Source organism: Leucoraja erinacea, chromosome 2 (genome assembly GCF_028641065.1).
Source record: "Leucoraja erinacea ecotype New England chromosome 2, Leri_hhj_1, whole genome shotgun sequence".
Taxonomy (NCBI): Eukaryota; Metazoa; Chordata; class Chondrichthyes; order Rajiformes; family Rajidae; genus Leucoraja; species Leucoraja erinaceus.
Window position 1 is genome coordinate 49,266,584 of NC_073378.1, and position 13,270 is coordinate 49,279,853.

Below are 13,270 nucleotides of genomic sequence, written 5' to 3' on the forward strand. Positions count from 1 at the left end.
CCCACACAGCAGAATCAAATGTTCCCACTGCGAGGGAAGGCACCAAAGTCAGTCTCTTCCTCTAATGTTCCCCAATGTTCACCCGTGGTCGGGGCCTCCCAGAGCCCTCCGCAGTCGCCGCTACGGACGGCCCGATGTTCAGGCCTGCTCGCCGGGGTGATGTAAGTCCGACGTCGGGGCTGGGGAACGTCCTCAGCGGTCTGGACAACAGTGTCGGCCCCCTCCTACCGGAGCCCGTGGCTCCCAAAGTCCGCAGGCCGCACCGGGCAGAGACTGGTGCTGGCGGCCCTTGGCCCAGGGCCCCAGGACTCCGTGATGACGGTCAGCGCCGCCCGCGTCGGGAGCTCTCCAAACCAGAGCTTCACGATGTTGGAGCAGCGGCCCAACGTTCCGGAGCTCCAAACGGAGATCCAGGTCAGTATCGCCCGCTCCGTGGTGAATCCAGCACTGCACCACCGCTGTTGCAGCTCTGGTCCAGTTCTCGGTCCCCAGCAGGAAAGGCCGCTCCGATCCAGCTGGTAGGCCGCGAGGTGGGGGGCGAGGACACGACTCGGAGAAATAGTCGCGTCCCCGCCAGGAAGCGACTGGGAAACAGTTTCCCCCTTACCCTGCCCCCCTCCCCCACATAGAAAAGTTAAGGTTTCCCCCAAAAACAGACTTTAAACTACCTTTAGGGTTATGGATTATGTGCAGGTAGATAAGTGATGGTCGTGGTATCATAAAATCACAGTCATACAGCATGGAAACAGGCCCTTCGTCCCAACTTGCCTATGCCAACCAAGATGCCCCATCTACATTAGTCCTTCCTACCTGTATTTTGCCCATATCCCTCTAAACCTTTCCTATCCATGTACCTGTCCAAATGTCTTTTAAATGTTATTATAGTACCTGCCTAAACTATCCCCTCTGGCAGCTTATTCCATATACCCAACAACCTCTGGTTGAAACAGTTGCCCATCGGGCTCCTATTAAACCTTTCTCCTCTCACCTTAAACCTACAGTATGTCCTCTGGACCTTGATTCTTCTATAACCATATAACCATATAACAATTACAGCACGGAAACAGGCCATCTCGACCCTTCTCGTCCGTGCCGAACACATAATCTCCCCTAGTCCCATATACCTGCGCTCAGACCATAACCCTCCATTCCCTTCCCATCCATATAACTATCCAATTTATTTTTAAATGATAAAAACGAACCTGCCTCCACCACCTTCACTGGAAGCTCATTCCACACAGCTACCACTCTCCGAGTAAAGAAGTTCCCCCTCATGTTACCCCTAAACTTCAGTCCCTTCATTCTCATGTCATGTCCCCTTGTTTGAATCTTCCCTACTCTCAGTGGGAAAAAGCTTTTCCACGTCAACTCTGTCTATCCCTCTCATCATTTTAAAAACCTCTATCAAGTCCCCCCTTAGCCTTCTGCGCTCCAAAGAATAAAGCCCTAACTTGTTCAACCTTTCTCTGTAACTATGCTGGTAGAATACTATGATTCTATGCTGGGTAAAATACTCTATCTACCCTATCAATTCCCTTCATGATTTTATGCACCTCTACAAGACCTTGCCTCCTTCTCCTGAGCTCTAAGGAATGCAGTGCAAGCCGGAACAACCTGTGTGGAGGCCCTCTACCCAGCAACATTCTCATAATCTTCTCTGAACTCTTTCCACCTTAACAACATATTTCTATGTTCGGAACAGAACATGTTGGGCTGTAGGGCCTGTTTTTGTGCTCTACTGTTTTATGTTCTATGATGTACTCTTAAGCCCCTGTCCCACTTAGGAAACCTGAACGGAAACCTCTGGAGACTTTGCGCCCCACCCAAGGTTTCCGTGTGGTTGCCAGAGGTTGCAGGTAGTGGAAGCAGGTAGGGAGACTGACAAAAACCTCCAGGAACCGCACGGAAATCTTGGGTGGGGTGCAAAGTCTCCAGAGGTTTCCGTTCAGGTTTCCTAAGTGGGACAGGGGCATCACTCTTAACTCTACCTCTATTTGTTATTACATTATTATACTTTATTTTCTTTTACACTACTTCAGATTGCATTCAATCTTTACACTATTCTGCTGTTTTGCAGTCGTATTAATTGTTGCAGTTATCATTCCTCTATATATATTAACTCTGTGCATTTCAAGTGAACAAGGAATTGCATTGCACCCTGCTGTATATGACAGTAAGGTCATTTAAATCTGTATTTTTGGAGAATTTACCTGCAAGTACGAGAGAAAAAAATGTGACAAAAGACAGAGCATGCTCATCTATGAAGATTATTTCAACATGGATTCTAAGCTGCTACATGAAATCCATGCACAAAGAAATAAATATAGCACACAATAAATGAATTAAGATAAGCCATTTCATCTCTTATTCCATTCCGTCCAGAATCACCTTTCCCCCCCTTCAATATAGAAACATAGAAACATAGAAATTAGGTGCAGGAGTAGGCCATTCAGCCCTTCGAGCCTGCACCGCCATTCAATATGATCATGGCTGATCATCCAACTCAGTATCCCGTACCTGCCTTCTCTCCATACCCCCTGATCCCTTTAGCCACAAGGGCCACATCTAACTCCCTCTTAAATATAGCCAATGAACTGGCCTCAACTACCTTCTGTGGCAGAGAGTTCCAGAGATTCACCACTCTCTGTGTGAAAAAATGTTTTTCTCATCTCGGTCTTAAAGGATTTCCCCCTTATCCTTAAACTGTGACCCCTTGTTCAGGACTTCCCCAACATCGGGAACAATCTTCCTGCATCTAGCCTGTCCAACCACTTAAGAATTTTGTAAGGTTCTATAAGAACCCCCCCTCAATCTCCTAAATTCTAGCGAGTACAAGCCGAGTCTATCCAGTCTTACTTCATATGAAAGTCCTGACATCCCAGGAATCAGTCTGGTGAACCTTCTCTGCACTCCCTCTATGGCAATAATGTCCTTCCTCAGATTTGGAGACCAAAACTGTACGCAATACTCCAGGTGTGGTCTCACCATGACCCTGTACAACTGCAGTAGAACCTTTCTGCTCTTATATCTTCCCCTCTTAATCTTTGTTGCTTTCCCTTTTTATTTCCCTGCCATGTTTCCTCTGTCGATTCCCATACATAGCTCCAGAAGTTAAATTTAATACATTTAATTTATTTATCAACAATCAGTAATGCGCCTTTGAATGTGTGTTATCATTGTATTCAGAAATAAGGTAAGAATTATGTACATTTATTAAAAATGCTCCACATATTTACATCTCAGTGACCATGTGCCTCAATTTTTTTCTCAAAAGTGGAACATTTTTGAAGGGCATGAGCAGTATTGATTATTGATTATGCAGTAAACTTCAAATAATTTATTGCTAACAATCATTTATTAACAATAAATTTCTGCTATTTTACAAAATGTCCTTATTGGCAAAATAACAATCTTATGTCAAGGAATTAAACAACTCCAGTAAAATATTGAATATTTTCCCACATAAATGAATAAAAATTAGGAACAACCATTTATTTAATTTTAATTGCATAATTACAAGATATTATAACTTTAATTACATCATATTCTTGTATTTCATATTTCATCCATTAGAGCAAGTATGAGTGGAATTAGCCCACATACTCAGAGAGCAAATGAAATCATAGGATGCATTAACAAAGTTTATTCTGACAATGCTAAGGTAATTCGGGATAAAATTGTAAAGGATTAGTAGTGTGAGATGTGGGAGAACAGGGGTGGCCAAAGTGAACAGGGGTGGGAAAGTGAATACCTCAGGAAGATAACTAAATCACCTTATGTTCTTAATTTATTTGATTTCACTTTTCATTGTACCTGTATTAAGAAATTCAGAATGCTATTCAATCAAAGACCTAGAAATTCAATTGATCAAATTTTACAGCTTTCAAAATTTGATTTCCAGGAAATAAAGTCATGAAATATCAATTGGTTTGGCAACGGCTATAAAAAAAATACAAATTCAGAAATCGTCAAAATAAAGGATGGTCATAAATAATCAGGAACCATAAGAAATTTGCAGGATTTGAATTTACAGGTAACATTTTCTGCAATCAATTTGATTATACTTCTCATAGTACTATTGACAGTAACATTGAAAAATTACACCAAGTAATGAACCCTGATCTGCCAGTTACAAGAGTTTAAAACTGACTGCTTCAGTGAGGGCAATATCACAATTGAAACCTGATCCTAAGTATTTAGCTTCTATTATATGGAAGAAAAGCAGGGGGGTTAACCAGCATTCTGGTCAGCATTTATCCCTCAACCAACACCAAAACATTTACTTTATTGATGTCTATGGGATATTGAATGCAAATTGACTATCACATTTTCTTATCTTACAAATAAGATCATGAAACATTAGTTTGTTTGCTACTGATTTGTTTTAAACAAGTTTAAACAAATATGTAGCAAGCCACGATATTGTTTCATTTTGAAGCAAATATGTTCATAATCTTTGCTATCAAAACATTATTTGGAATGACATGACCAAGATTAAACTTACATTTCAAAAATGCTCTTCTTTTAATTGATGCCTAGTCTCACTAGTTGTTGAAGACTATTAAGTAAACAAAAATGAAAGCTGCATATATCATGCACACACTCTTTACAACTTCTTGGGTCTTAGGGAAAGTGCCCATGCCATAGGCACGAATCTGGGACACTGAGGCAGTCCATCACATTTGGCATTGTTTGATTTCAGGTCTTGGCTGAGCAGAAAACTAGGCTAAAACAGCAGGCGGTATTGGAGCGTTTGATATTTACTAATATAATATTTTACCTTGAACTGAAAATTAAATCCGCAACTGGTTAAGTTTCTCGGTTTAGAGCTTTTTCACATGGGGACAATAAAATAAATAAAATGCTACTTTTTTTCACTAAAAACACCCACTTTGAAATAACTGCAATCGACTTGCGGGGTTCACTCACCTGCTACATGATTTTGATACAATGTAGTTGGTGTACGTTGTTATTTATTGCAGAACAGATCTACGTTAAAATAAGGATGCGACATGAATGCATAATGCGGCCAATAAAACAACTGTTGTAAAATGGGGCAGATCATGAAAAAAGACACATTTGTTATTTTTGCACTTGGTCTTTGGGGAATTTATGGCCAGGTAGTTCTGCAGTGCGCCACCAAGTGGACAGTGTGCTGGGATTAGCCACGATTTATCTGAACAGTAGCACCTGGTCACATTTCCACTCGGGGCACTTGCATCCCTGTTTCAGTAAACACATCTGTAGGAGGTATATGTTATCAGTCTTAAACGCGGTGTGACTATATAATTGATAACAATATGGATTTGGGATGAGCAGCAAAATTATAGCTCCGGATTTATGTAATGTTGAAATAACCATTCCTCCAAAATGTAATGGTCATTTTATTACCGGTCGGTTCTTTGAATTTGAAGCATGCGCTTAATGCCGCATGAAAAGATTATGACTGCTTTGAATGAAACCATAAATAGGATAATGTGATTTAAAACTCTAAAATAATATGTATAGCTCCAGCTGTTTGGGATACGCCTGGTTATTAATAACATGTTTGTGGACTGGCGCCTTTCTCAATGTATCACTAATTATTTATTGTGTTAGTCAAATCCAAATGTAGAATGCAACCACGCTCAAGGTAAATTATACCTGAAGGTACGTATCCCTTCCATGCATCCGTGATTAACAGGATTGTAAAACTTCAAGAACCAATATGATTTAAAAAAATTACATTTCTATCCCCACTTAACATCTTTTCAGAAATCTGGCAAACTATGGAGTGTTTTACACATTATAATTTTAACATGTTCGTGCTTGGATATTACAGGTTGCAGCCAAACAGTATCGGTCCATTAATGCACAGAATTAAAATTAAAGTTCTGCACAATTGTCGTTAAATTGATACAAATATAATGGAATCAATACGATTAATTTCTGTCTGATAAATGTTTTTGTTTAAACAACGGAGCTAGGCTCAATACAGATTGTACAGGAGTCAAATAAAGTTGTCTGTTTGTGAAACACATTTATTAAAACCACACGGAAATGGCAACGTCAATCTGATGTTATGTTTATCATGACAAGCTCTAGTTCCCAATTGACACAATATCTGTCTTTCTGATGCTAAATGTGCTACTTTTAACATGCCAGTCAACATTCCAGCTATTAGCAGATGACCTCAACAGTTAGAACAAATAATTTAATATAACAAATAAGTTACATTAGACCATCTTTCGAGCCAAAATATCATATTCTAATCTTGTACATGAGCCTACTTTATTCAATATTTCTCTTGCGCCGAAATAAACCAGCTAAAATAAGGAATCTATACTGCTAAATTAGTAAGAAAACAACAGAAAGTACATTTTTATAATGTATGAGGTGGAAGTTCATGAATTGATAGTTTACTCAAAGGACGGACGGCAGGGGACAAAAAAGACCGGTAACAATCTGAAATTAGTGTGGTGCATTGAAACACACAAATACACGCGAATAGAAAAGCACCCTCACGAACGTCAACTCAAGAGGAATTCAGCGCCCTAGTAATTGGCGGAGACATGACGTTCATGTATCAAACGCGCTGATAAGACCGTATCTGATAAGATCGTATCAGACCAGTCAGTCCCTCAATTAGGTCAGTGTTCAGAATCAGGATTACAAAAACTTCAAAGCAGAGCGGACAGTGATTAAAACCGGTCATTATACTATCTGCATGCATTTGGCCCTCGTTGTTTCTGTTTCCCCCAATTATAATAATCTCGGGCACTATTATCATTAGGGGAAACATATTAGCAAAGAGCGGAGGGAATATCGTTGATTGCACAGAGCGATTTCTTGTGTACGATTCGCTGCATCGCACCTCGGGTAGTGCGCTCAGTTTACGCATTCCTTAACAATTTGAAGTTCGGGTCTTGAACTGATACTCGTGTTATGGGGTTCCAGGATCCCGGTGATAGCCCAGTTCAGAAACAACCTGGCTTTGCAAAAGATCACTTTCAAATTAAACCGCGGCGCGAACAACATGACCCTTTGTTTTGTGTTTGTTTTAATGCATTCCCAACCGGCCCGATTTGTTCCAATTGCATGGTGAATTTCTCTTTCGCATAATGCGATGCTCTCCAGCCCCACCTAAAACATTAGGCAACCTTCGCTAGTTTCAGTTTCTGCTTGGTGCGGATGTGTTGATAAAACTTGAATCGTGTGTGGGATTTAATAGTGCGGGGTCGGACGATGGCGGTAACTGTCCCGGGGGCTGAAGAACAGCCCTGTCACACCTCTCCCCACCCAGTCTAAGGTGCCCCTGCCTCCAGATAGCTGAACCGAAAGATCGGCAACGTCACCCCCTTTCCTGTTGCGGTTCACCTCCATTCAACAAATAACGACAACTGGAAGTGTTTGCATATTTTGCCAGGCTGATTTCCTGTGAATAAACTGTACCAGACACGTCCCATACTTTACTCTGCGCTGATATGATCGTTTTGTTTTAATCTCCTATAAACTCTACCGCACAAGACGCTCACTCGGGAGAAGTTTTCGCAGATCAGTTCTCAAAAGTATCAGGACTTCGGACACCTTTTAATACCGACCGTGACGAAAGCAGAGCATTGGCTCCGGTTTGTTGCTGCACCTTGTTTTTTTGTTGTTGCTATTGTTGTAGAGAGAGAATAAGCAGGAACTTTAAATGCGGCGACAATTCTGTTCACCCGGCAGAGGTTGTTACTTTCCTTTGTTGAAGAACGCCTTGTGATTTGTGGCTGTATATGCGTAGAGTTGTGGTGAGGGCGATTTTGTAGCGACAATTACCACTTTAATCTGTGAGAAATCGTTTTCAGTGTAAAACAAAATGTGTGCGTTTGTATGTATGTGTATGATTGTGTACCCAACTGCTGACGCGTGCTAGAAGCACTTTTACTTTTGAACAGGTTAACCCAATAGTAAACATTTGATTCTTTTGTGGACGTAATTGCATACTTTAAACTCCTAATTGGTTTTACCATGGATAGATTTGATATATTGGGCATTGAATAGGAGGAAATTCTAATTCCGCGTCCGGATCTATACGGTGATTCTGTGTGAAACACCGGCGTAGTTGCTGCGATATCGCGAAGTGTGTGTGGTGTATGTACGGGCAAGATAACCATGTGCAATGTTGCAGCCGTGTACAACATGAATCACGGCAGAATGAAACCGTGGAAAGTCTCACAGGTAACTAACCCGTCCATTGAGTTCTTCAACTCGGATGTGCCATATATCAGGTAATTCTTAAGGATAGGTGAATGCTATCATGGGTGAACTTTGGGTGAGTGCTCATTCATGTCGGCACTCTGCAGGACTGAGCGTAAAGTTATTATTGTGAAATATGTTGTTCGTCTATCGTTATTTTCTATTTGAAAAATTAAGCCTTCAAATATTGACCCAACCTGGCCCATCGAACCAAAACATGTATGTTGCTGAATCCCATCTCATCAGAACAGTATTTGACCTCAAAAGTGAAAACGGCTTCACTGACACGCGTAAAACAGTTGGCATCAAATTCGTGCGAAATAAAACAAAACATGTCTTGCTGATCGACATCATTGAGCTTCCAGCACATACATCGAGCAGCCAACTGTTCTCCCAGATTAACTCTTGCACATTTCCTCTTCTTTCCCAATCAAATTTAGATCCCAGTTTAGACAACTGTTGTTCCCATGCAACCGGCACTGGGACGAGCCTGCAAGATTTGTTGGCTGGCTGTTTCTCTGCCTTGATTTGTATGATCCTTACCGTAGGTGTTCCTGCCCATAGGTTACTGCGATCGCTCCCCCGAGGCCCAGCGTACTCTTGCACAGAGTGGCTTGTCACAATCTCTGTTCCCAGACGCTGCAGCTTTCCACCCCCCCCCCCCCCCCCCCCCCCAAAGTGAAACATATTTCTTAGAACCAGGCAATTTGAATCTCATTGAAAACATAAATATTCTTCAGAGGTGCAGAGAAGAAGAATTGTTGATCCTTTGTCGGCCCATGAATCCGTTTTCCATGTACTGGTGTGCAGTTTTTATAGTGAGTGTTGTAGTTGTCACAGTAAATTTCACGGGGAGACTCAGTCCGTAGTTATGTCCAGAGTGAGACACTGCTTATAGCCAGAGGTTACCACAGTGAAAATGTGCTAATGATGAAAGTTTGCCATGGTCAAGTCAGTAAGAAATTCTCCATTGCAAACTTTCAAAGTGAGGTTTTGTCAATGAGAAAATGGACAGGATAAGGCATTGTCTTTGGTGGGCCACTGCCTATGGTGGTAAAACTGTGTCCATGGTGAGGTTTCGTCCAAGGCCGGATATTCTCCATGGATGGATTAGTGAACCATTGGTCAAGACAGGAGATGCACCAGGGTGAAAAGCTGTCCATTATTGAGAAATTGTCTGGGGTGAACCATGGTGCATCCAAATACAACGACACAGTGTCCATGACAAGGCACCATCCATGATAAGGGATTGGCCAGGGTGAAAGATGGTCTACAGTGTACTACTAACCTTGCAAAAGTATGGTCCATGACAAGTGTTTATCCATGATGAGAAAATGATCAAGTAATGCACTGTCAATTGCAAGAAATTGACGAGGTTATAAGCATTGTCCATGGGATTAGATGGTTACTGTTGGACTTGTCCATTGAGTGAGATTGTCCATGGTAAGCATTATCCCTGGTGATGGCTTGTCTATGGTGAGGCATTCTCAATTGTAAAATATTGTTTGTGGTGAGTAATTGTCCTTGGCAAAGTATCAATGATGATTGGTTGTCCATGTTAAAATATTGTGCATAAAACATTTTCTATAAATGAAACAGTTACCATGGTAATACAATGTCCATGAGGAGAAATTGACTTTGGTGAAGCATTGTCCATGGTTTGCCATTATTTTTAGTGAGGTCCAAGGTGCAACATTGTCCATTCTTTAACATTGTCCATGTTTAGATGCTGTTGTTGCGGAGACATTGAGTGCTACTTGATCCTGGTTGGGCAACGGACAGGATTAAGGCAGACATTGATTTCACAACATGCCTAATTTAATTCCATATGTAAATCAATGACAAATTATATTTGATAGTGAATGAATCACAGTTGCTCAAAGACCATTGGTTTAGGCAAAAATTACCCACATTCTGACACCCAACATCATTTAATGTCTGTACTATCACTTTGTCAAAAGAGCATATGCTTCGACATTATTTTTATTCCTTAGAACACAACCTAACTCAGACATTAACACAACAACAAATGCAATAATACGCACTTTGCATATAGATGATATTCTGATGATGCAACAAAACTGTATAATTTACTGGAAAACAAACACAAGAACAAAGAAGTTGGCCTTCAAACTCTTTGAGCCTGCTCTGCCATTCATTCAGATCGTGGCAGATCACATGCCTCAGTGCCACATTCCTCCACTATTATCATATTCTTTGATCCAGAAATCTATCAATCACCATTTGAAAAAAACGTATTGATAGAACCTCTACCATCTCCATTGTAGAGAATCACAAATATTCGCCACAATCTTAAAGAAACCTGGTCTTGATCCCTCCTCTCTCATTAACTACCGCCCAATCTCAAACCTCCCCTTTCTTTCAAAAACCCTGGAGCGTATCGTTGCGTCGCAACTTCGTTCCCACCTCCTTGCGTATAACCTACTTGAATCCCTCCAATCTGGCTTTCGCCCCCTCCATAGCACAGAAACTGCTCTCCTCAAAGTCCTCAACGATCTCCTCACCTCTGCTGACACTGGTTCCCTCAACATCCTCATCCTCCTCGACCTGAGCGCAGCCTTCGATACAGTGAACCATAACATCCTGCTCACCAGACTCAAAGACCTCGGCATTGAAGGCTCTGCACTGGGCTGGCTCCGTTCCTACCTTTCCAACAGATCCCAGTTCATCTCTCTCCACAACCACACCTCTGCTACAGCCACAGTCACTCAAGGCGTTCCCCAAGGCTCCGTACTCGGCCCCCTCCTCTTCATCATCTACATCCTCCCCCTTGGTCAGATACTCCACCACTTCAACCTGGACTTCCACTGTTACGCCGATGACACCCACATCTACCTCGGCACCAAATCCCCCCACAACCCCTCCCATATCAACTCCTGTTTGTCATCTATAAAAACCTAGATGCAACATAACTTCCTCAAACTCAACAGCGATAAGACAGAATTCCTCCTCATAGGCTCCAAAGCCACACTCAGCAAAATCAATAACCCCACTCTCACCATCGACGGCACCACTGTCTCCCCATCTCCCCAGGCCCGCAACCTTGGCGTGATCTTTGATTCCACCCTCTCCCTTGAGCCTCACATCTGCCACGTCATTAAAACCTCCTTCTTTCATCTCCGCAACATCGCCAAACTCAGACCCTCACTCACACCTCCCATTGCTGAAAGACTCATCCATGCCTTCATCTCCTCCCGACTGGATTATTGCAACTCACTTCTCCTTGGCATCAGCTCCACCTACATCAACCGACTCCAACTGGACCAGAACGCAGCCGCCCGACTCATCACCCACACCAAATCCTGGCATCACATCACTCCAGTCCTCAAACAACTTCACTGGCTTCCCATCTCCCACCGGATCACCTACAAAATCCTTATCCTTACCTACAAAGCCCTCCACCATCTGCCCTCCCCCCCCATATCTCACTGACCTCCTCTCCCCCTACCAGCCCTCGCGGTCCCTCAGATCCACATCAGCCGGTCTCCTCTCCATCCACAAGTCCAACCTCCGCAGTTTTGGGGACAGAGCCTTCTCCAGGGCAGCTCCCAGGCTCTGGAACTCCCTCCCCCAACTGATCCGCAATTCCGTGTCCCTCACCATCTTCCAGTCCCGCCTCAAGACCCATCTCTTCACCTCTGCCTATCCTTAGCCCCACGTCCCCCTCCTTTTCATCTGTGCATTAATTGCCTCATATTGTGTTTTGAATTGAATTCTGTCTTTACTTTGTGTACTAGTCATGTCTCTACTATTTATTTAATTCCCCTTACATGTTTTTCCTCTACCTGCTAAATTTTTGTAAGGTGGCCTTGAGACTCTTGAAAGGCGCCCATAAATAAAAGTTTTATTATTATTATTATTATCCAAAAGAAGAAAATTCTCATCGCGGTCATAAATAGTCTACCTCTTTTTTTGGTGATGTCTGGCTCAAGACCCCTCAGTCTGGGGAATCATTCTCTGTGCATTTGCCTTGTCAAGCTCTGCAAGAATTTTGTAATAGTCTATGCAATCATCTAATTCTTCTCAACTCTAGAGAATACAGACCTAGTTTACTTAATCTCTTTTCGTACAGCAAATCTATCTCAGGAATCAATTTGACAATCCTCATTGTATTCTCTCTAGGGCATGTTTCTTTTTTAGGTAAATAGATCATGCACTATTACAACCACACTAAAGGAAGGGTAGATTGTTTAAATGTAGGTAAACATGTTCAAATTTGGGGACAATTTGTAAGGAACCTCAACAGGCCCTTGTAGAATATAGGTACTAATGTAGATGAACATAAATAGGAATTTAGTGATATTTAGGACTGTTTCAATCTCTCTTTATTAATTTGAAATGTGAGCTAAAGTGGCAGTGAAATAGTTTTGCTCTGTGGTGTACCGAGGCAGTACCTGGGTGAGATGCTGAGTTGTCCCAAAACCTTATTTGCATAGAACAAACCACCAGATTTCAAAGGAACGAGAATTCACAATAAAATAAATACTTAAAATGGACAGTGTATTTGAAACATAACCAAGAATAGACAGAATAAAATTCAGTCACAATGCTCAGGTTTTGCAAAGCTACAATAACTTAATTTTAGCTGTTCCAAATCAAAAAAGGATGGAATACTGATCAGGACTTTCAGCCTCTTCAAAACAGAAACAGGATAACATCGTATAGAAGATTGAGGGGGGATCTTATAGAAACTTAAGGGGTTGGACAGGCTAGATGCAGGAAGATTGTTCCCGATGTTAGGGAAGTCCAGAACAAGGAGTCACAGTTTAAGGATAAGGGGAAATCTTTTAGGACCGAGATGAGAAAAACATTTTTCACACCGAGAGTGGTGAATCTCTGGAATTCTCTGCCACAGAAGGTAGTTGAGGCCAGTTCATTGGCTATATTTAAGAGGGAGTTAGATGTGGCCCTTGTGGCTAAGGGGATCAGGAGGTATGGAGAGAAGGCAGGTACAGGATACTGAGTTGGATGATCAGACATGATCATATTGAATGGCGGTGCAGGCTCGAAGGGCCGAATGGCCTACTCCTGC

At 42.1% G+C, this 13,270-nt stretch overlaps 1 protein-coding gene and 1 long non-coding RNA gene across 8 annotated transcripts in view; one reads left to right on the forward strand and one right to left on the reverse strand.

Moving 5' to 3' along the window:
- The window catches only part of LOC129709899 (uncharacterized), a 52,532-nt gene extending 43,704 nt beyond the window's left edge, over positions 1-8,828 (reverse strand). The window contains exon 1 of one of the 2 annotated variants that reach the window (XR_008725593.1): positions 8,761-8,828. This is a non-coding gene — a long non-coding RNA (uncharacterized LOC129709899). Of the gene's footprint in view, positions 1-4,929; positions 7,346-8,760 lie in introns of those variants that run through there. The other variant, XR_008725592.1, reaches the window with a different exon arrangement.
- LOC129709864 (DNA-binding protein SATB1-like) overlaps positions 7,345-13,270 on the forward strand; it is a 167,891-nt gene continuing 161,965 nt past the window's right edge. For 3 of the 6 annotated variants that reach the window (XM_055656500.1, XM_055656526.1, XM_055656556.1), the window contains exon 1: positions 7,345-7,607. Coding sequence is in view for 1 of the 6 variants with exons in the window: in XM_055656535.1 (XP_055512510.1) it covers positions 8,115-8,199 (85 nt within the window). In the remaining 5 variants the exon portion in view is untranslated. The other 3 variants (XM_055656517.1, XM_055656566.1, XM_055656535.1) reach the window with 2 other exon arrangements.